The sequence below is a fragment of the Orcinus orca genome, chromosome 8 (genome assembly GCF_937001465.1).
Source record: "Orcinus orca chromosome 8, mOrcOrc1.1, whole genome shotgun sequence".
NCBI classification, from domain to species: domain Eukaryota; kingdom Metazoa; phylum Chordata; class Mammalia; order Artiodactyla; family Delphinidae; genus Orcinus; species Orcinus orca.
Genome location: NC_064566.1, coordinates 43,455,423 through 43,479,274, shown reverse-complemented (window position 1 = coordinate 43,479,274; position 23,852 = coordinate 43,455,423). Strand labels below are relative to the sequence as shown.

Below are 23,852 nucleotides of genomic sequence, written 5' to 3'. Positions count from 1 at the left end.
TTGAAGGCTCCAAACAAAACTGACCCCTGTGATCAGTTTGCCACCCCCCAGGAAAGTCATGCCCATGTTCAGCCTGCCCTTCAGCAGTGCATGGGGGCAGAGATTTGGGGGAGGGGGGCTGGTTGCAAATTGCAGGGTCTGCCACGTTCTCTATTTACTGGCTCTCTTCCTCTGCTTCATTGGAGGCGTCGTCTCTAAGCGTCATGGACTAAATGCCCTCACCTTGATGTCTTTCTCAGGAGGAGGGGATGTGGAAAGAGCAAGAAGCCTCTAGGCGAGACCCTCCTGCGGAAAGTTCTTGCGCTGCCGCCGCCATCGGCACACCGGAAGGCAGCCCCCCAGGTACCCCCAATTCCTTCCTTAGGAAGGTGCTAAGCTGGCCCCTCAGGCTGCCGTGGGGCCTGCTTCACCTTCCCCGGAGGCTGCTTAACTGGATTCAGGGACTGCTGCGTGCTGCCAGTCTGCATATCAGGGACAATGCTTACAACTACTGCTACACGTACGAGCTCCTGAGCCTCGGGCTGCCCCTGCTCTGGGTGTTCTCCGAGGTCCTGGCTTCCATGTACCGGGAGACCGAGGAGTCCCTCGAGGGCATCCGCGACTGGCTGCTCAGATGCTTCCCGGCCAAGCTGCACTGAAGCCCAGCCCCAAAGTGCCGTAACATTTCCCGTGTAGATGGCAGCATGTGCAGCCAGCCCAGGCGCTGGCCAGGGAGCCCCACGCCCTTTAACCAGTTAGTTCAAAGCCAAAGAGTTTCCCGTCGGCCACCTGCACCTGGCCTGGTCGTGGTGAACATCTGCTCCCGGTGCCCAGGCCAGCACGACATGAAGGATATTTTTTTATACCTTTGTACTTTTATACCAAAGCGAGCCATATTTCTAGGTTTACATTTCAATTTTTAACTTTTAATAAGCCAAGAGAAAGCATCTTTTCTATGAGTGTCAGTTTTTCTAGACACGGGTTTGACGTTTATAACTGGTATTACAAACCCTTCCCACGTTGTGGTCAGTTGTAATCGCTGCTGCCTGCAACATGAATGATTTGGGCTTCTCTGTAAACCAGAACCAGTGCCTTTTGATTTATGTGCCTGGATACCACTTTTCAACAACGGACAGTTGTTTGCAACATGAAAGCATAATACTTTAGGAGAAAAAAATGGAAAGGGCAGAAGAGACTTAAACCTACAGAAGCACGTGGCAGTGTGTAGTCGCCTGTTGTCTGTCCTCCCAGAGGGCAGAGGACTGTTTTGCTCACTTGTTTGGATGTAAAAGAGTAGCGTAAAGGTTCCTCGCTCAGAGCCCCATCACAGCCAAATGATGTAGAACCACAGGGCCTCAAGCAGATTGCTACAAATATACGTTTCCCTTCCCACTAATGAGCACGGCAGCGAAAGCCCACTGGCCCCTGACCACGTGGAGCTCCATCAAACTGTTGCAGTGTTGAAGGGGAGTTATGTCCGCTGGTGGCATTTTAAGCCCTCCTTAGGAGGTCCCCAGCCCAGGCTGCAGTCCGAGCCGAGGCCACTCAGGGTCCACAGCCATGAGGCTGAGGGAAGAAATTGCCCTTTCACATAACGTCCTTTGGGACCGAGGGCATTTGTTAGCACCTCAGGGTATTATTTCTGGGAAGTGCGGCTGCCCCGTGAGCGTGGCTTGCAGACGTCCCGGCTTCTTAGCCGCTCGGCTGCCATGCATATTTGGTCAAACAGTCAGAAACCATTTATTTTCACGCTGTCCTAGCAAAGGAATGCGTCTGACCTCCAGGGGGAAGCTCCCCTGTGTCTTGACTGTCGGGGAGGCTGGGAGTGGACGCTATTACTGACTCATGCAAAAGAAATACACCCTATTAAGGGCAAAACAGGCCTTGGGCCCACCTGCATTCTTCTCTCTGGGCATCTGGAAGAGGCCTCAGCTCTCCCGACTCCACTTGCCTGGACATGCACGGCTGCTGAGTCTGGCTGAACAGTGGAGATGGCTGATAGAGAAAGGCCTTCTGCAGTGTGTTCAGTGTATCTAGAGTGGCTGGGCCAGAGATGGCTCTCCGCGTGTTACACTAGAAAGATCCTCTAGGTTAAATAAGGATGGAGCCCGGTAGGTTAGGAGCCAGAGCTCTTGAGGCCTTTGAGATGCCAAGTTCTCTAGGGTGGGAAGAAGTGGGGAGGCATTTCTATAAACACTTCCCTAAGTCCTTGGGCAAATCAGGGACATGGCTGCGGCCAAGTTCGTGGGAACTGGCGCCTCTGTCCTTGTTGGAACTGTTCTCGTCCTATGACTTGCATTGTGTTTTTCCAAATTTCTGCTGGTATTTTAATGTTCCGCACGGTGGGAGGAGCCCTTGATTCATTTTATGTTTGATTCTGAAAGTCACGACATAAACACATGCACAGCTGTCATTGTTATTCCCGTCAGCTCAGGGCAGGGTGAGATGCTTTGTGGGATGCTCCGTGAAGCCAGTTAGGATCTCTGAGAATGTCACTTTTGGCCATAAGGAGACTGGTTTGAATTACTCTGGCGAGACAGGGCGTGCCTGTCAGAAGCCTGAGTTGTTTGTATGTTCTGAGACTTTGAACCTTCCTGGTGGGGCAGCACCAAAACACAAAGGTGGGTCCTGGAGGCGGGGCGGATGTCTCTAAGCCTCCACAACATATTCAAGAATGAACGTGGGGCTCGAGAGTAAAATCGGGGCAGAGAGGATGTGGAGGGCTGTGGAGGACAGAGGAGTGTCAGCCAATTGCACGGATTCACTCTTGCAGATAAGTGGCTGCTCACTGCCAGCAAGGTTCATCCGTCCTAAGCAAACCGTAACTTGTTTGGGGAAGTTTCTCTTTTTTTAATGGTTGCCTCGTTTTCAATTCCCGTGCCTTCTCGTGTTGCCTTGTGCCCCGCAACTAAATTCTCTTTTCTGTCTCTCTCTTTCCGACCTTACACTGTGGCCGTCAGTTCATTTCAGCCTTCCGGTGCTACACCCACTTCTTGGCTGACACAATTCTGCTCTGAGGTGACTGGTTTTCTTGCCAATTTTCAGAGAGTGGTACTAACCCCTGACCCGCTTTCCGTACCCCATGCCCCCGCCGTGGCCTTGGTTGAGCTAACTGCGAGTGTCTTGCATACTAATGCGCTCATTCAGTGGCATGGTTGGTGAACAGCATGGGGTGGTGTTCAGCTCAAAAGCGAAAGCCGTTTCTGATTCCATCCCTCTGAGCCAGCTGCCTGGTCCACCCCAAGTGCCTGCCCCGTCTCCCCTCTGCGCCCTGCGGCCTGCGTGCATGCTTTTCTGGTTGCACGTACAAAGCCCCTCACCTTCCTGGGAGGGTTAACCCCGAATGTGAGACAGTACCATAGAGAGGGCGCTTCACCTTTGAAAAGAACTCTTTCACCTCTCAGCCTCTGAAAAAGCACATGCATACCAGCATCTTCTTCAGTTGGTTCTAGTATAAAGGTTATCGATGAAAACCATAGGTGACTCTTTTCAGAAGGATTTTAAAAAAAAAATACTCCCAGGCTTCATCACAAGCTTGACCCAGACTCTGTATCTTGAACACACAATCACAATTTTCCTAGCAAATCCTTTCTCCACTGCAGCCCATACTTTACCTCCAAGGGCTTTGCTGTGGCTCTTCTGATCGCTCTGGGCTCGTAAAGCCCTGGATGATACAGAAGCTTCAACTAGAGCAGTCATTGTCACAGACCAGGGAAGCCTTTGAGAGATGACTCAGTTGGGCCCCAGGTCTGGAGCAGCGCATTTCAATGCCCCCACGAGCCTTTAGCTGGAGCAGCAGGACACTCAGAGTGCTTTTAAAGAGAAACACCACGCCAAGTACAGTGGGGCTGCTGAAGGCCAGGCCTCGCAGTCTCGGGCCGCAGGTGGTGTGCGTCCTGCATGCGGCCCAGAGCCATGCTGACCCTCGCCTGTCTGCACAGCCCCGCATGCTGCATGGCTCCCTCGTTGGTGCAGATCCTAGCCAGGACCAAGTCACCCTTCTTGTCTTATCTTCTCTTGCAGAGTCTCCCCCCTTTTTAGAATGTCAACCAAAGAGTGCCCTCCTCCCTCCAGCCTCCTCCCTAGCTAGCCTCCCCACATCATCACCACGCATGTTTGTGACCTTTGGTAGTCATTACAGTGCCACATGGAACCCTGTATTTTGCACACGGCGGACAATGTTTAGCTTTATTTATGGTATTTGATGCTGTAAATGAAAATAAATATGGTTCTTTATAAAGCTCATTGTTTCCTCTCTTCTTTGCCACGGAAGCTGCTCAAACCTCAAACACAGGGGTTGGTTGAAGGGGTCAGCCTTCCCTAAACTGGGGGGTGGGGGGGCTTCACTTGTGGTGACATGGGACTCTCTGGGGCTGTGCTGGGTACTCTGAGAGGAAATATTACCCAGGGGTAATATTTGGAAAATATCACCCATGCTCCGGGGCCAGGCTTTGGGGGCTGTTCCTTGAAAACTCATCGTGCTCTCCCGCTGTAGGTGCTGGCATGACTGGCTGAAGGTCAGAGTCACCTCAGCTGTCAGGAACAGGCTGTATTGACAGCTGCTTGCAGCCATCTCCCACACACATCCAAGCAGTGGACCCGCAGGAGCGCTTTACTTGGGAACCTTGCTGTGACTTAGGTTCCCATGTGATAGAGGTTGGTCTTGAAAGTTTTGTGCTGGTCTAGCTGAGTGATGGGTGAAAGGTAAGGAGGAAGGACTGGACATTGGTTTCAGGATGGCAGTGAATGTGGCAGGTGTGCTCCTCCAGATGCAGAGCCATTTGTGATGCTAAGAGACCTGCCTTGCCCCCAAAGACTCAGGTCACTCAGTGTCTTAGGCTGCAAGGCTCTGCCCACAGGGCCAGTCTAAGGACAGCACCATGGCAGGCTCTGGCCCAATTCCACTTGTCTTTAAGGGAAGGATTTGAAGTTTTCACTCAACTAGTCTGGACAGTGTCAAAGAAATCTGGTCCTCAACCTCCCTAGGGTGGGATACGTCCCTTTGCCATGCTGGATGTGGCTGGGCTTCTGATGCTGGCATGAAAACTCATCTGTGAACTTCATGAGGGCCGTTGTATCTCTAAAGGGGCACTTCTGAGGCCCTGGGCCTCTGAGCACAGTTGCTGGTGCCTGGAACTGCCTCCAGAGCTGTCTGTGGTCATGACCAAGTGTCTGTACTCCTACCCAGGTGAGATACTCTTTCCCTTCCCTAAAAGGAAGGGTGTTAGGGACTGAAGTCAGGAGCTGGGTTAGACAAGTGACTCATTCCTTTATCCATTCATCTAGTCAAGTGTTTGTTGAATACCTAACATGCCCTAGGCATATTCTAGGTCCTAGAGATGCGGCAGTGAACCACACAGAATTCCTGCCCCTCCCTGCATCTTAGCCTGCACGTATCTCGGTGTTGTACTAGACTTGATGTGTTTTGTTTAGTTGTGCATGCACTTATTTGTTTACTTGTTCATGTGCACATTTGTTTACTCACCTAATATGTACTGAGCATCTACTGTATGTTGGGAATATAGCAGGGAGTGAAACAGGCAAAAATCCTCATTCTCATGGAGCTTATAGTTTGGTTTTGAATTTTGATCTGAAGTTGAGTTAAAACAACACTTTCCAAAGTGTGACAATGGAACACTAGCTTCAAGAGGTGCTTTGTGAAAAAAGGGTTCCATGGTCACAGAGTCTGAGAAGTGTTTTATACTAATCATGCCAGTCCTCCCAAATCTTGGCGATCCACAAGATTCATTAGCATATTGAAGTCTGAGGAGTCCTCCAGTGAAGAAGCCTAATTAACTTTGCTGAAGCGGGCTTTCCCGTACCTCTTTGAAGTGAGTTTTTTGTTTGTTTAGGGGCAGTTTTTGTTTTGCATGTTACATTCTACATAAGAGTTTGGTAGAATATTCTTTATCCAAAAACACTGGGTGGAAGAATTAAAATAAAAAATGTAAATAATAGAATTAGGTATTAAATAGAATTAAGTACTGGTGAAATAATGGAGTGGTAACTTTCTAAACTTTAAAACCTCTGATGGAAAAAAATTACAGAGGAAAAACATACCCCACATCTGACTTACAAACATTTTTAAAACTTAACATATAAAAATAGAAATGAAAATATTCAACAGGCAGTCAGACTGGGGAAAAATCTGAATTCGATGTGATGACAAAGATGTTCATTGCTGTGGCATTTAGAAGGTTCCTGCAAAGCGATGGTCTCAGGGGCCTTGCACATGATATTTGTTGATTAAAGACCCCATAATAAATGGGCAAAGGTTATGCATGGACTGTTCACACTCAAGCAAATTTTAAAAGAAAACACTTAAACAACAAGCATTTCCAAAAATGTTCTAACTTGGCTTTCAAAGGAATGTAAATTAATTATGCTGCACCCACTGAATAAGTAAAGGAATAGTGAAGTAGATTGTAAGAAAAAATATGAACTTAATCACTAGTATTAAGTGTAAAGTTAAATGGGGACCATCTTTTCTGGAAAGCAATATGGCAACGAGTATTATGACCCATTAAAGGGATTCTGACCTCTTGACCCAGTAATCACACCCCAGGAACTGATCCTAAAGAAATAATCCAGCCAAAGAAAGAAAATCCCTGCAACCTGAATATTGAGTAGAGTAAGGGGGTCAAGCAAGGCGGGTGGGGGTGAGCCGTTCTCCTCTATTTCTGAGAACTCATTCACTTTCAGAGCTTTTTCTTTCATCCCTTAAATAAGTAAAAGAAGCGACTGCCACTTTCACTGCCCCAAGGCCACTGTTTCCACGGGGCCAAAGGCTTTCTGTGCGGTCCCTCATTAGCTTTTCACCTCCTGGTGGCAGCCTTGAGTTGGCACTGACATTAAAGTTCACTGATGCTAGAGGTGACCTAGAGCAGCATCTTCAGCTGTTGAGGAGCCCAGGCCAGGAATCAGATGCTGTTCTCAGGAGACCCTTGGCACAGGGGAAGGCCCTGGACTTGGCGGAAGACCGGCTTTGGCCCCAGGACATCGTATTGACTCCGAGGCACCGGGCGAGTCCCTTCTGTGAACGGGGCTAACCGTGCCTCTGGCAGAGGGTTGGGGGAAGGCAGAGTCAGTGAGCTGAGTGTGCCCAGCAAGAGCTCTTGCTGAGTTCTGGGGAGTACCTTCCTGGTTTCGTGCAGCAGCGAGTGCCCTGAGGGAGGCATTCTAGGTCAGCTGGGGCTCAGAGTCTGACGGGACATCTTCTGGTTGGGGACTAAACAGGCCTCGATTCACATGGAGTGGCAACATCTATTGTCTTCTAGTTTTCTGGTCCCCCAGCTCTCTTGAAGGTGACTGGTTATCTCCCTTTAGACACGCTGGCCTCAGCTTGAGCCCCTTCTCTCCTGCCACCTGCTAGCAGCACTTCAGTTTTGCTGTAGTGAGTGCCTGAGTCTCAGCACAGGGAGCCTCCTCGAGCTCTGGCTTGGGCTACCTGCTCACCATCTCCACTTAGCTGTCTACTGAGAGGCTCCAACTTACACGTCCACCCCCAACTCCTGGTCTTCCCCTGAGACAGACACTGCCCTCGGCCTTTGCAGTCTCTGGACACGGCAGTTCCATTCTTGTTGCTCAGCTCAGAGCCTTGGCTGGAGTCATTCTTGGCTCTTCTTTTCTTGGCCCCATGTCCAGTCCATCTGTGAATTCTAAGTACAGCCAGAGCCTGTCCACATCCCACCACCTCCATGCTACCGCCTGGCCCCAGCCACTGTCATCTCTTCCTGTATTATTCCGGTAACCTCCTCTAAGCTCTCCTTCTAGAGAGTTCTCCTTACTCCATTCAACCTATTTTCAACACAACAGCTAGAGGAATCTTGTGAGAACTTAAGTCTGATCTCTCCTCTGCTCCAAACTCCAGCAGCTCCCCAGCTCACTTAGCGTGAAAGCCAAAGGCATACAGTGGGGACTCCTGGTAAGTGCAGCCGGGCAGGACAGCCATGCCCCAATATGGCAGGCGGGCCTGGGGCCCAGGGCTACCTATCAATTTACTCATCGCCTGAAGACCCCCTAGAAACTGGCATTCCCAGTAGTACACTCTCAGAAGCCCCGGGATGGCAACTGTGCTGTCTTCAGGCACGTGTGCTTTTATCTTTTAAAGGGACATGCACTGCAAAGGACCTTGGTACTGGATAGACATATGTCCCTCCTAGAGCAATTAGGTGGAGGGAACACCTGACACAGACCCCTTCCCAGGTCCCTCCTCCATCCTGCTGAGGGCTTGTCAGTGTCCCCTCACTCATCCACCTTGAAAGAGGGCAAGGAGACTGCACTATGCTTAGTACCCTGGACATCTGCCTATTTGCTCTCAGATACACTCCCTGCCCTTCCCCTGCTCCGCTCTGTATTAGAGAGGTGTAACCCTTGCAAAAGACATTTCCCAAGCTCTCTTGCGAACTGGTTTCCTACTAAGTTTGACCATTAGGACGGACAAGTGGGAGAGTGCAGGGTGGAATCGAGGGAGAAGCCAGGGTGTTCCTCCTGTCCCTCTGCATCCTGGGCAGTGCTGTGTCTTTTTTGTGGTACCCGCCTCCTACTGCATGGCCCTGGCCTCTGGACTCATAGCACCAGCTCCTTCCGGTGTCCCCCTAGCCAGTGGCTTCCTGCCATTACTCATCTCTGGGTTGCCTCACATTCCCCATTTGGCTTTTCAACTCATCCAATACCATCGTTATTAGCTTCCTATATTAACTTTACTCTGTTGAACTCCCTGGCTTGGGTTCTATTTTCCTGACGGGTAAACTTAGTTCCATTGCTCTTGTTAAACTGTTTTCTTCCAAGAGAACTGTGGGCAAGACAGCAGAGGGAGCTTTTCCAAGCCCAGAGGCAAAAGTGGCTCTGGCAGTTAGGAGCTGTGAGACCCCGGACAAGTGAGATAACACCTCTGAGCTTCGGTTTCCTCATCTGTAAAATGGGCTTAAAAACTGTATATAGGAGAACATGTTTTGTTGTCTCCCTGGGTTCTGGGGGAGAGTGGAAGGGCCTCCAGACTTGGGGAGAAAACAGGAACAAGTTCACCAGCAGAAATGGGGCTCCATTCAAGGCCCTTCCTGGTTTGATGTCAAAGCAATCATTTCCCACTGGTTTGACCAGTTTCCCACTGGTTTTCCCCTTTCTGTACCCTTTTGCCCCCCAGTCGCATGGACTTATTTTCCGTTCCCATGCAGGTGGCAGTGCTTTCCCACTTTGCTCTTGCTCCCAGGGGTCTGCCACCTCCCTTCCCTGTTCAAATCCTACGCATCCTCAAGCCCCATTAAAACGGTGCCTTCTACCCAAAGTCTTTATTGCATGGAAGTCAGATCTCCCTCGCCTCCCACCTCGTCCTGGCCTCACTCTTTGTGGTCTACCTTCTAATGCAGATATTTGTGAACAGACCTTCTTTCCCCTGTGGGGCAGAAAGAGACCCTTGAAGGCAGAAGGAGACCCATGGCTGATTTATCTCCAAATCCCCAGCACAAGCCTGGATCAGAGGAGGGCACAGTAGCTTCTGTTGACCCTATAAGTATCTGTGCACAGAGCTCACAGGCACATACGCCTGTACTCAGATATAAACCAGGTATAGAGCCGGGCCTCTGCTACAGCAATTCTGTGTAACAAGCCTCCCACATCTTAGTAGCTTGTAACATCCTTTTTCTTGCTCATGGGTCTGTGTGTTGGCTGAGTGGCTCTGCTTCAGGCTGCAGGTGTAAGGGTGACCTGGGCTCTCATGGGATCGGCTAGACCATAGGTTGGCTCCAGATCTGTTCCATGTGCCCACAGTCGGGCACCTAGGCTGCTGAAGGGGCAGCAGCCATCTGGGACGAGCTCTTCTCATGGCCAACGAGCAGGAGTGTGAGTGGACTAGCCAGACAGCAAGGCCATTGAAAGCCGCTGCTCATGTCACACCCACTGATTTCCACTGGTCAAAGCAAGTCTCACGGCCAAGCCTCATGTCAACTGAGCAGGGAAGCTCACCCCATCTACTCCAGTGGGAAGGACTGCAAGGTCATAGGACAAACCACAACTCTGTTATGGGGAGGAAGTGAAGAACTGGGGACATCTTCCAGTCCAAACTCCCAGAATCATGGCCACGTGCACTGCTGTCCATTTGTGGCTTGGTTGTGCTCACAGACATACAGACTGGTCCCCGTCCTTTGACGAAATGTCCGACCGAGTGCTGGTGTCTTAACCTCTCTGTTCACCTGTTTTCTCAGCAGCAAAATGGGGATAACACTACTTTTCTCAGAAGCTTGTGTGAAATTTAATAGACTTATTACATGTTAAACACTTAAACAATCCTTGATAAAAGTACCCAATAAAAGTAAGCTGCTGCCATTATTATAACGACACAGTCAAGCATCCAGTTATGATACCTGCTCCCCAGATGCTGCTCCTCTGTCCACAGCCACCCCAGTGCAAAAGGGTGCATACATGTCCTCGCAGCAAGCATGCCCTGTACCAGGGCTTGCACACTGGCAAACCACTGGCTGCATCTGGCTGTAGACGTGTCGCGTTGGACCTGTATGTATAGTATTTTAAAATGTGAGGCATTGCACATAAAAATCAAAATTTCTCGAGTTACCTTTGCAGATGATAAATAAAGAGTAGATAACATCTCCCAGAAAGAGTGTGTGTGGCGAAAAAAATGAGAGGGCCCAGGTAGAAGCATGAAGAACCCAGGACTTAAGCGTTGGCTAGAAGTCAGGATGGCTGAGATGGAACGGTCAGCTAGGCAGGGAGAGTAAGCGCCCTGGGAGCAGGGAGGGCTCAGAGGGCAAGAGCTGCAGGAGGACCCCAAAGCCTTGTGAATTGGATTTAGCAACAACAAGGAGGGCACTAGGGACTTTGCTGGGGGCAGTTCGGGTAGTGGAGGCATAGGCAGGATTATAGGGGATTGAGGAGTGAGTGCTGGGAGGTGAGGAAGTGGAGAAAGTGCAGCAAAGTCTTTCCAGAAGATTGGCTGGGAAGGGGGAAGAAGAGTTGTCTGGGGAGTGGGGGGAGGGGGGAACTGGGATTAAAAATGGTCTTCTTAAAACCGGAGAGGTTTCAGCATATGTTAATACTGATGGAAAAGATCCAGTAGACAAAGAATTAATGACACAGGGAAGAGGAGATAATGGTCCTTAACCGGGGCAGGGGGGCGGGGGGGGGCGGTGTAGGGGCGGTGTAGGAGGAGCCAAGTTCAAGTGCAATGTCAGCCTTAGAGAGGAGAAAGGACTCCTACCCCGCTGTGACCAGAGAGGGGGTCGTGGAGCCAGTTAGTGGCCAAGAGGGATCTGGGACTTGGGCTGCCTGTCTTGCTCATTTATTCATTCATTGATTCATTTAACAGGTATTTATTATTGAGCATCTACTCTTCACCAGGCACCATTCTAGCAAGAAATGAAAGGCGAAAATCACTGCTTTTATTCTAGGCATGGGAGAGAAATAACAAACAAAATAAATGGGAAAAGTGTATAGTTTATTAGAAGGTGCGATGTGCTATGAATAAAAATAAAGAGGAAAGGAAAGCGCTGAGGGTGTGGGTTGCAGTTTCAGGAGGACGGTCAGGGTCACCTCCTTGAGAAGGCAACAAAGGTTTGAAGGAGGCGGGTGAGCGAGCCGTGCCCTCTGGGGGCAGTGTCTCCAAGAAAGAGGCAAGAGCCTCTGAGCCGGGGCTGAGATGGGGGGCGTGCTGCGTGCGGAGGGACAGCACAGCGGTCACGTGGTCAGAGCAGAGAGCCGGGGACAGCACTGGGAGTTGAGGTCACAGGGGCCCTGGAGGATTGTGACAGGGGGTGGCGTGATCTGACTTACATGTTAACAGGCACTCGGCAGCTGTGTTGAGAATAGACTGAGGGGTGGGGCATGACCAGAGGGAAAGCAGGGAGACCAGTAGAGGCCGTTTCTGTAACCCAGACAAGAGGTGATGGTGGCTGGGGCCAGGGTGGCAGCAGAAGAGGTGGTGACAGGTGCCTGGATTCCTGACGTATTTTCAAGGTAGAGCCAACTGGATTTGCTGATAGCTTGAGTGAAGAGTGAAAGAACTAAAGGAGTCAAGGATAACACTGAAGTGTTGCCTGGAGCAACCTGAAGGCCCAAGTTGCCATTTACCAAGATGGGAGGGCCATGCGGGAGGCAGGCTTGGGGAGAGGCGGAGATGGAGAATTCCATGGGCATGAGCGTGATGTGTCTACTGGACATCCACCTGGAGATGCCAAGTAAGCGGTGGCGTATACGCGTCTAGATTCAGGGGCATGTCCAGGCTGGAGAGAGAGATGTGTGAGTCATTGTTGTCTAGGGTTATTTAAGGCTGAAACCAGATGAGATCATCAAGGACATGAGTGGAGATGAGAAGAGAAGAGGTTCAAAGACAGTCCTGGGACCTTCCAGTGCTGAGAGGTCACGGGGTGGGGCGGGGGCAACCAGTGAAAGAAACAAAGGGAGAATGAGGTAGCCAGTGGGGAGGAGGGAGCCAGGCTGTGCTGTCCTGGAAGCTGAGAGAAGGGCTGTTTCTAGAAGGAAGGAGTGATCAGTGGGGTCAGAGGCTTCTGGTGTGTCAAGTAAGATGAGAAATGAGAAGTTACCACTGGGTTTAGTGACACGTTGGACATTGTGATTCTGATAACAGCAATGCAGAGGCTGGTGGACCTGGGGTGGGACCTATGGACATTACAGACCCTCCTTTACTCTTAAGTCAGACAGCGTGTACGTTCGTGCCCTGCACACAAGACATGTGCTCTAAATGCTGGGGTCTCCGGTGGGCTAAGTGGTGGGGATCCAGTGATGGCACGGTGGATGAGGTCCATCTTAGAGTGTCCACCCAAGCCTCTGGAGGAAGGGCAGGCGCCCTGTGGGGCGGTCCATTCCCACCATCTCTCTAGACCCTCTTCTCCTCTCAACAGATGAACCAACCTCCCCCAAGAAGCCCAAGAGTGTCCCGGAGCTCGAGCACGGGGATGTGGCTGGCGGAGTCGCCTCCCCCCTGCCCTCTGAGTGGACGTCAGTGAGGATCAGCCCCGGGGAGGAAGTGGTTGGGCAGGACATGCTGGCTGTGCGTGTCCTGGTCACCAGTGACGACAGCAGGTACGTTCCTGCTGCTGCAGGACGGGGGCAGGATGGGTTGGGCAAGGGGACAGCATTCGGGAACTGGTCTTAGCCCCACTCACTTGCAGTGTGACCTCTCTGTGCCTCCATTTCCCCATCTGTAAGATGGGATAATCCGTAGGGAGTTGTCAGGATCGAAGAATTAACATGTCAAGGGTGTAGAACAACCCAAAGAAGCTTAAGTAACAAAGGCAAATATGTTGGATCTATAGCCATCCTCAGAGAGGCCCGTATGTGGAACGCTTGGCTGCTGGGGGCCTCAGCCTACACCCATAGATTCATGTCCACATATCAAGATTTCAAGGTTGGGCTCCAACTGGTACTAACATTACATTAGGGCTAATCGATGAACTGGCCTGGGGTGCTGTTGTGAGTGGCAGGCTTGGGCAGGCTGATGGACAGATGGCCCACCAAAGCTCACAGATGGACAAGGGGCAGTGCCCTCACACAAAGAAGCATGCTGGACATAGAGAGGAAGAGAGAGAGAAAGAGAGAGAAATATATATATTCATGAAAATGCCACTAGCCAATAGGTTCTGTGCTTCCCCACCCCAGGACTGTGCTGTGCTGTCCCCACTACCTAGGACACCCCGCTTCCACTCCCACACCACCTGAATTCCTGATGGCTATTTCAGACCCAGGTTAAATATCCCCCCACGCATTCTTTTCTGTAGTCTTTTCCATTCCCTCATCTACTCCCAAGGGAAGCAAGCAGTATTTAAATGCCTGACGTTTTAGGCCCAAGTCCTAATGATGAGCTCATTCTACCCCAGAGAGCTCAGGAGTCCTGCTCGGGGACGGTGAGGATGAGAGGACCAGCCTTCACATGAATACTTCATTGTACATCTCTGGGCCTCTTTCACCTGCTCTGATCTGAACTTGCCTGCATTCGCGTGCTAGGGCTGCCATGAAGAACCACAGACGGGTGGCTTAAACAGCAGAGATTTATTTTCTCACGGTTCTAGAAGTTCAAGATCAAGGTGTCAGCAGGGTTGGTTCCTTCTGAGGACCATGAGGGAAGATTCTGTTCCAGGCCCCTCTCCTCAGCTTGTAGATGGTGGTCTTCTCGTTTATGTGGCATTTTCCTCGTACGTATGCCTGTGTCTAAATTTCCTTGTAAGGAAAATTGTAAGGACACCAGTCAGATTGGATTAGCGCCCACCCTAATGACCTCGTTTTAATCCAATTACCTCTTTAAAGACCCTGTTTCTCAAAGCAGTCACATTCTGAGGTACTAGGCGTTAGGACTTCATGTGAATTTGGGGGGCGGGGCATGGGTCAGCCCATAACAAAGCCAGAGACTGGGTGCCAGGCATAGAGGTAACTAACCCGTGGCCCTTGCCCTAGAACCCCTTTGCCTGCTGGAGGGCAGCGACGGGCAGGGCACAGTGCGGCCGGGATGGCAGGCTTCCTTGCTCACCTGCTCTTTCCTTCCTCCTCCCAGCTCGGACGAAGAGGTAGACCGTGGTGGCAGTGAGGCCTCCAGTGCAGAGCCCTGGGACGAAAGACCCCGGCGACAGGGACCCCGACCCTCACCCCTCCTGAAGCCCCTCGCCCAGCACAGCTCCCTGAGGGAGGCCCTGCCCAGGGTAGTCTCTCCACGTGGCCTCGAGGAGCCTGAAGCTGTGCGTGGTGAGCAGAGGGCCTGCCTGGGCGGGACAGACAGACGGGCTTGCCTGATCCTGGGACATGGGGGTGGAAGGGGGCAGGGGGGACAGGGACCCCCATGGACGGTTTTTCCTCATGGAGGACCACGTGACAGTAGGCCTGGCCCTCAGGCTCAGAGGCAGTGGAGCTGAGACCTTTGGGGGCCGGGGTACAAGTGGGGGTGAGGGGACTGGACCCAGGCCCAGCCTCCCTCTCCATGGGCAGCTTTGGAATCTCAAGTGGGAAGGAGGCGGAGGGGGCTGGCTGGCTATGTGTCACAGGCAGAGATAAGGGGGCCCCAGCACCCTCTTTCCTGGAGCAGCGTCCTCTGAATATCTGTGAGGGGCCCTCTGGCATTCCATAGCCCGTGAGGGAAAAGGAGGTGGGCTCAGCTGCTGTTGGACCACACACCTCTCTGAGCAGCACAGTTTCTCTGGTGCCACCAGGGGGCAGCACAGGGCCACTACCAGTGCTTGGTGACTTGTGGAATGCGCAGTAACAAATGCCGTATCACTGAGTGCCTGTATTGGCCAGGGCTTTCCCTGTACACGGCCCCATTTCATCCTCAGGATGACCATGTGAGGTAAGTAGCATGAAGCCCATTTTACAGGTGTTCAAATGGACTGAGTGTTTTCCCAAGGACTCACACAGCTTAGTAAGTGGTGTGGCCCAGTGCTGGATGCTGCACACCCAGAGAAGTCATTGTCTTTAGCATTCCGGCTTGTTTTAATAAAGGGCCTTGAACTGAATGTTTTGATTTAGTCAAGGGCAACTAGTGACCTGTGGGTGGGAAGAAACAGGCTAATAGCAGCTTGCCATCATCAGGACCAATGGCCTTAGCTGCCCGGGAAAGCCGCAGCTCTACTTGTCCTGCGCTTCCCTCTGGTGGCCGAGAGCAGAACTTCCACATGAACCTAGAAATGTTCTTACAGTGATGGTTTCACAGGAAGACCAGGGCTGGGGCCAGAATCCTGTAAACTCTGGATTTACCCTCTCATGTGAGCTGTTTTTAAAAAGAACAAATTGCCATTAAAACACATTTGCTAAGTACCATTTGTGGTGCTGTCCAGAGAGGCTTAGCACAGGCAGTGGACAGAGTCTTGGGTACTGCTGGCCTCTCCGTCACCCTGGGCTCCAGCCACCTCATTTATAGATACGAAGACTGCCCACCTTTCATCCCTTCCCTCCATTTCTCCTTTCTCCTCAACTGTCAGAGGATTTTAGGCAACTTACAAGAAAGACATAAAACAAAATTGTGTGTCTATATATATGAAAGATAAAGCCTAAAGATATATACATGAAAGGGAAAACCAGTTTAGGAGGTATAGACCTCAGAGAGGCAGACCATGATCCTAAACAGTTGCTCTAGTGGAATCATAAATTTGATTCTGAGTTTTCTGGCAGCTAGAGTTCAAATGGAAACAGACAATTACTTCTGACTGTTCACAAGGAAAAAAAATACATTGGTTTGCAGCAGGTCTCAGAGCCGGTACCACTTTTCCTAATGCTTCACCCTATGGAAATCTTCCAGCTCATGTCAAATAGATGATATTGAGAGGTGTGTTTGGTCGTGTCTTGAACAATGGGGTCTGCAGAAAATGCAGCAATAGTTTTCCCAAGGCTGTTTGGTGCAGCATCCTTTGCTGGCAGGTGAGAGCATGACAGCAAAACATGACTCAGCTAGAGAACTTCTCCCAGGAGGATGGGGTTAGGTGGCGAGATCACGGCCGTGTGGCTAAAGCATTTTGTTTCACAGTCCAGTTTAATTCCAGAATAAGAAACTTAATAGACAGAGAAGTGAATAGACCTCACGACTTTCAAGCAATCTTCTGTTGGTTTTGTCTTTATCCATCATGATTTCCATCACTGCCAAGCAGACCACATTGTAAGGCTACAATCGCTGGCATAGTCTAAGCTCTGTGTTTCGTGTTGCTGGTTGTGGTGAGTCCATCACTTTACCAGATAGTGTAGGGTTGACATCATGTTGTGGGTGTCACGGAGCTTTGTTAATCACTATTTTCACCTGGATAAATGACTCGGAGGTTAGCCGAGGGCATGCCGAAAAAGACCAGGATGTTGCTTTAAAAAGATTCCTGGTCTGTACATCGTGCTCATAACAGCATTTTTCACAATTGCCGAAAGGAGAAATGACCCAAATGTCCATCAGCAGGTGAATGGATAAACAAATTGTGCTATATCCACACAATGGAATGTTATTCAGCATTAAAAAGGAATGAAGTTGTGACACATGCTACAACATGGATGAAACTTGAAGTTACTACGCTAAGTGAACTGTGAACTAAGCCAGGACAAGTATTGTATGATCCCACTTCTATGAGGCACCCAGAATAGTCAAAGTCACAGAGGCAGAAAGTATAGAAAAGTGATAACCAGGGGCTGGGGGAAGAGGGTGGATGGGGATTATTGTTTAATGGGGACAGAGTTTCAGTGGGGTGAAGAAGTTCCGGAGATGGATGGAATTAATGTTTGCACAACAACGTGAATGTACTTAATGCCATTCAACCCTATACTTAAAGGTGGTTACAATGGTGATTTTTATATTATATATGTTTTACCACCTTTGAAAAGACTCTGAGACTGCCACAGCTCATCAAGGAACGTATCCCCTCCTCAAAGTTCTTTAGCATAGAGCATGCCCACCATGATGGTTTAAAACAGAAACTGAGCCCTGTGTAATAGAGGCCATAGAAAATGCTCAGTAATGCTCCCCTAAAACACCTAGTTTAGTGGTTTGTAAAAATCCTGCTTAAGAGGCAGATTCCTAGGTTCCCTCCTTCAGAGATTCAGATGCCTTGGGTCTAGAGTGGGGACCAGTATCTGCGTTTATGGAAGCACCCCAGATGCCTCCAGGCAGGAGGGCCACGTCCTGCGCTTTGGGAATCGCAGAAGAGCAGCTTCCTAGAGGCCTGCTTGGATGCATTAGTTATAAAATGCACACCTAAACAACTAAACGAATTGATCTAGTGCACTGGGTTCTTGGACATAAACCAGTTACAGTTAGGAGGGAATCTGCCCTTAAATTATTCTGGTTTAGAAAAATCGGTATTTATCCATTTTTTTTCTGGCAATAATTTGATAACAGGATGGTCCAATGGCCTATGGAGGACATTTATTGTTAATAAAATGATGTCATCAGCACCCTGTGTCACAATACTTACCCTCTTACTCCTTTTGCAGAGAGTCATACACTAAGATCTCCAAAAGTACTCCCTTAAAACAAATATAAACACATTAAATAAATATACTGTAAACTAAAAAGAAGGGAACAGCCCTGCTTTACTCTGCTCAAAATTACCGGATCAAATCATGACTACCCACTCTATTCCTATTGTGGTAAAAATGTGTGCATGGACGCCCTGTAAACACCAGTGATGGAAAACCTCTCATGAATTTTAACCATTTCTAATAAATCCCATTCCACAAAGTTAAGAGCCAAGGAGAAGCAGTAAGAGCTTCTGGCACTCTTCTGTGTTTCTTGAGTAATTTCTCCATGAGGTGATGAAGAGGTTAACTCTGGTCTGCAGGAATCAGCTATGCTTATTCCTTATGTAAAACATCCATGACTTGCACTTGGCAGGGGGAAGTGGCCCTACATTGTACATAGACTGTTCATGCTGCAGTGGGGAGACAGGGAGATGGCACCCTCACCTATCCACATAGGCTCCTCCCCCTCAAACCCGTGAGCTTGAGTATGACAGCAGACCTGTGGGATGGGGAACCGCCAGACCAGACACAGCAGGAGCAAAGCTCTCCAAATTGATAAGGGAGGGGAGCCAAGGAGCTCAGGAGCTGAAAGACCTCCTGCTGAGGAAAGGAAGCCCCCAGGTCGGGTGGACGCCTGTGCTCCACAGCCTGGCTGGTAAGAGCTGACAGCAGCTCTGAGCCCTGGCGGGGAGTGGAATCTAGGACTTCCTGCAGACAGAGGGCGGGCAGGGCCAGCTGTGTTCAAAGCTTCCCCACCCACTCTCCACGCCCACATCAGTCCTGCGGGTTTCCTTTCCTTCCACACCTCCTGGTCCCACATGTGGGAGCCATTCAGGTGTGCCTTGCCCCGTCTTTCTCTCCGGCTGTGATGGAACCACCACGGAGACCTGGAGCCTGAGGCCAAATCTGAGGGCCCAGTGTGGGAGCGGGGTACATTTACATCCCACTCGTAGGTCCCAAATGGCTAAGACCCATTTCTTCTGCCTGTGATGTTAATTCTGCTCAGCTGATTCTCAAGGCCCAGCTGGGCAAAGGGTCTTCATAACGCAGCCCACAGCATCCTGCAAATGTGTTTCCATCGGAAGCAGGCCAAGAGGAGGGGTTGTGACCATGGAGTGTCCAGGAGTTCAGTTAAAACTTGTTCCCAAAGGGTTTTGGGGGCTCTGGGGGTAGAGAGAGGGTGGAGCTTTCTGAAGCTTCCAGGCTTCGATGAGAGCAGCTCTGGTTCATCTATGACACATTGATGTGAGACTTCAGCTCCAAAGAGCTGCTCTGCTTAAAATGAACGTGTCGTATATGCTTGTGTATATATGGACATAGGTATATACATGTATGCATATAAACATGTATGCACACATGCTTATTAACAATGGGTGAGTTAGAATGATGGCTCATAATTTGAGATATTTTCTGAAAGAGGGCAGTACCTGGCCCATAGCAGGGTCTCAAAACAATTTGATGAGTGAATGAATGAAAAATTGGAAGTGTGTGTCATAGGGACAGGATGGTTCGGTCTGAGGAAAGGAAGGGGCTCAGTCAATTATGACCATTAGTCTACTAACTTTTGGTAACTGGGCCATAAGAAAAAAAAGAGTTTAACAGACTCTTCCTCCCTCCCCATCTTCTCTCCCTCTTTCTTTTTCCCACCACAGTTCTGCAGAGGGCCAACAGCTTCCAGTTTCCAACTCCCAGCAAATACCAGAGCGGGAGAAGAAAATTCCAGTCGAGTGAGTCATGAGCTCCCTGGGGGGTGGGAGGGGGCAGGAGCTGTCTGATTAATTCCCAGGGGCAGCTGTTCTCACTCCTCACATGTCCTCTCTGAACTGGCCTCCTGGATGTGAGGGGCAAGGAAAGAAATGTACTGTTGGACTATTTCCACTGCTCACTAGAGGAAGCACTTTCCAAGGGATTTGCTACTTTTTCTTCTGCCTCCCCAGCTCCCCACTCTGGAGTCACAGGGCCTTAGAACTCTACAACTGCACTTGAAAGGGACCTTAGCAGCCATCCGCTCCAATCTTCTTGAAACGCAGATGAGGAAACTGAGACCTGAGGGCTCTATACATTTTGATTCAGTACACTGGAGTTGGGCTGGGGGCATCAGCTTGACTTCGTGCAGTAGTGGGCAAAGCAATGAAGGAATCCGAAGACACACACACATCGCACACACGCACATACACAAACGCACAAATACACACCGCGCTGCTCCTTTTTCTGAGCAGGTTATGGTCCCGCATCCCAGGGAAGAGCAGGTGGGTGAGGACCAGGGCCCGCGGCGGGTGCCAAGGCAGTGGACTCCCACTAGGGGGCGCAGTGACCGCGTGCCCGGTTGCGCAGCGTCCCAGGGCCAGCATGTTCCTGGCGCTGCCCCAGTTACAGAGCAGAGATTCCATCTCTCCAATCCTGAGAGGGGGCAGGGGCTCTTCATATGATCCCAAGTCCATCGCTGCCTTCCACCTCCTCCTGCCCCCATGCTCCCTCTCCGGACCTTGCTGTAGGAGGGGTAGACCCAGGAAAACCTGGGGTTAGATGAAGGCTTCTTAAAAGAAACACTGGAGATGGAATAGCGTGCTAATTTAGTTGACTCCTGCCTGCTGAGTCAACGCTGACTCCTGGCCAGTGAGTCATTCTCTGCAACCCGTAGACCTGCGGCCCTTTTCACTCGGGCCAGGCTGGGACAATGGGCACTTCTGGAACAGGACCAGGGCACACCTGAGTCGGCCACTTCACCTGGGAACAACCTAAAATGACTCTTGAACCATTGTGTGATCCCAGGCAGCGAAGGCGAGGGGAAGGAGGGAATCACCGTTTACCGAAGGCCTGGGGCAGGCCTTTCCAACGCACTCCGCACCTCAGCCCCTCCCCAGTCATGGGAATTCTGCTTCTGTGGATGGGTCCATTTGGATGCAGATTCCATCCAGTTCTTCCAGCCGACTTCACTGAGTGCCACCAGTGCAAGGGGCCCAGCCCCGCCCTCAAGAAGTTCCTGATCTGGAGTGAGAGCAGGGAGTCTGGCGGGGGACTCTCACAGCAGGGTGTGGGTGCTGGAGGAGGCACAGGAGAGAGGGGACTGCTAACCAGCGGCGTGCTTTCTCAGCTGTGTCTTTAGTTACCCCAGGAGTATCAGGCGTGGGTTCTCAAGTGCATGTAAAAGCTGGTATGAGGGCAGGCCTTGAGTTTGAATCATTTCTATGGGCTTAGTGCCTAGCATGAGCCTGGTGCAGAAGGGGCACCCAGTCCTTGCTTGCAGAACGAATGAATAAGTGGATGAATGAATAAATGAATGAATGAACGAACAAATGAATGAACAAACTAAAGAACCAGGGACCAAGCTGGCTGAACTGAGTTGAACTCAGTGCAGGAACAAATAGAGAACGTGGGTTAGGCCTGAGCAGGCTGCAGCCCCTAGAGGGTGTTCCAAGACTTTGGGAGGATTTGAGTATTGCCTAAGCTCCAAGTTCTGGGGAGCTGCACCGTGGAATCCCAGTCTTTGTGAAAACCCTCAGAGCCATCTTTTTGATCATCTTCATTTTGCCCAAAAGGAAACCCATTGGGCAAGGCTGGTCCTGTGGGAGGGAGCAGAGCTTGGGGCACACCAACTCCTCTATTCCTTCAGTGCCCTGTTAAGGCTGGCTCTGGCCCCAGCCCCAGGCAAGAGGATGGAGGGAGCTGCGTGCCTGCCCTTATCGCCCTCACCCAGCTGACCATACTCACCAGAATGACCTCTAGGATCAAGGGAAAGGCCTCCATTGCCAGAGGGCCCAGAGAAGAGGCAGCTGACCCAGGAGGGATATGGGAGGAGCTGTAATCCAGACCCTGATCTGTTCATCGACCTCCTTTGCACAATGGGACTGGAAGGGCCAGTGGCACCCAGGACTGAGGCTCCTGCAGAGGGCAGGGCAGACCTGGCTGGACCATGCTGAGGTTTCAAGCAAAACAAGAAAGGGTGAGAAGGACCTGAGTTGGTCAGTGAGAACCAAGCCTGTGGGCCGTGAGTTAGAGGAATCCTGGCCAGGGTGGATGTGCAGCACCTCCTACCCCCCGGAACAGGTCAGCCGTTTAGCAGTGCCTTTATTGGACACCACTCATGTGCACGGGAGGAAGGGAAGGGGATGGAATGAATATTTAGCTAGCATGTGGCATTTACTTTGTGCTTTGCACTGGGCACCTCTTTTTATTCCATTTTATTTCTTTAGCTTCCGCATGAAACAGCACTAGGGTTCCCATTTTTCAGATGAAACTGAGGGGTTACGTAACTCACTGTGTCAGGTGGCTGGTGTGGGTGTGACAGGGGTGGGGTCCCAGGCTCCCCTTTACCATCCTCTGAGGGAAGCCAAAGGCCTCAGGTGGGTGAAATTTCCCATCACCTGTCAGCTGGGCTCCGGCCTCCCCTTCCATTCCTAGGCACTGCCCACCTCCCAGGCAGTGGCTTGAATGGCAGGTGTTTTGCTTCCCCCACCTCCTCAAGGCCCCTGCCCCCAATTTCTATCCTGAAGACAGTCTTGAGGCTCACGTGTGGAGAGAGATCCCACTTGCTGGGTGGGGTTGGGGATTAGACACAGGAGAGGGGGGCAGCTCCCAGGTCATGACCTTGAGAACCCCAAGGCTTTCCTATCAGCTTGGCTCCCAAGGTGTCCTGGCTCTGTGTCGCAGGGTTCCCGGATCGCTCCTCGGGGGAACAAAAAGGCAGTCTGTGGAGCTGAGGGGACTTTGGGACAAGTTCAGGAGTTTGATTCAGGAGGTGGCAGAGAGGAGAATGAGGGGGCCAGGAAGAGGAGGAGAAGGAATTCAGCGGGAATTTGGCAAGCTGAGGACAAGAAGCAAGGCAACAACTGGCTCACAACTTTTCCCTTTTTAGGCTCGAACCATCTAATTGGGGGCTGAGAAGGGGGTTCGGGTGACAGGCAGGCCGGCCAGCCGCCCCCACCCCCCCACCCAGCGTCAGCTCCTGGCAGCCAGTAGCCTTTGTCCCCAGCAGCTCCTTCCTGCCGCCCTCAGATCTGTTCCCCCAAGTTACCTTTTCCCTTGGAGCGCTTCCCTTGGGGAGCTTGCCGATGGTGTGTGTGGCCAGCTTTTCAGAGCCCGGGCCTGGGACGCAAGCTCTAACGTGCTTGCATTTGTAAGAGGAAAGCAGGACGGAGTACTGACAACCCCCTGTGTGGCTCCGCTGTGCACACGGGTCTGGAAGGAACTCCTCTTGGAGTGAGGCCTGGGTTTAGCCTGGCCTGGGTGGGTCCCAGAGGAGGAACCTCTCAGGCAAAGCTTTGGGGAAACTGAGGCCAGGGGATTGTGTTTAGAGACAAGCTGAAATCTGAAGGCTGGACACCTTGGAGGGAAAGGGAAGTGGGTCAGCTGAGCCGCCAGAAGCAGGAAGTCTGACAGGAGTGGGTCGTTAGAGACAGTGGTCCTGGGAAGTCTCTGCGGAACAGCCTTTATGTGCCAGGAAGGCTAACAGGAGAGCTGGCTGGGCTGAAGGGTCAGACATTGAGCGGGCAAATCCGGAAGTGAGGATGGTGTCTCCCGAATCCCTTTGAGGACGTATTATTGAAATGGTCCAAGAGGGAAACAAAATGCTTGAGAGTTTAGATTAAGGTTACTAGGGGGGGTCTGTGTACGCACGTGTGTGTGTGCACTCATGAGAGAGGGAATGAGATTGATCTTATAGGCGACATCTGTCGGAATTCTGCTGTAACTAGACTAATTGGGTTCAGCTCCCACAGTTCAGGATGAGGCTCGTCCTCGGCCCTGGCCACACTCCTTTCTCCCGTCGAGAAGGACAGCACATGCACTGGCTCTCATTTGTTCCCTGACCCACAGGAGCTTGGCACGAACCCCACTCCATATGCTTCAAATGAGTTGACACTCATTATAACCTCCCTCCCCTGTGTTCTCTTAAAATCTCAAACTAACCATCTCGTCTGAGAGCCCCG

General features: G+C 51.0%; 1 protein-coding gene across 22 annotated transcripts in view; it reads left to right on the top strand.

Moving 5' to 3' along the window:
- The window catches only part of MICAL2 (microtubule associated monooxygenase, calponin and LIM domain containing 2), a 222,379-nt gene that overhangs the window by 140,456 nt on the left and 58,071 nt on the right, over positions 1 to 23,852 (top strand). For 14 of the 22 annotated variants that reach the window (XM_049713783.1, XM_033404495.2, XM_049713786.1 and 11 more), the window contains 4 exons: positions 240 to 342; positions 12,852 to 13,032; positions 14,498 to 14,685; positions 19,578 to 19,652. In XM_049713783.1, the coding sequence (XP_049569740.1) occupies positions 240 to 342; positions 12,852 to 13,032; positions 14,498 to 14,685; positions 19,578 to 19,652 (547 nt within the window). Of the gene's footprint in view, positions 1 to 239; positions 4,220 to 12,851; positions 13,033 to 14,497; positions 14,686 to 19,577; positions 19,653 to 23,852 lie in introns of those variants that run through there. The other 8 variants (XM_033404497.2, XM_049713790.1, XM_033404498.2 and 5 more) reach the window with 3 other exon arrangements.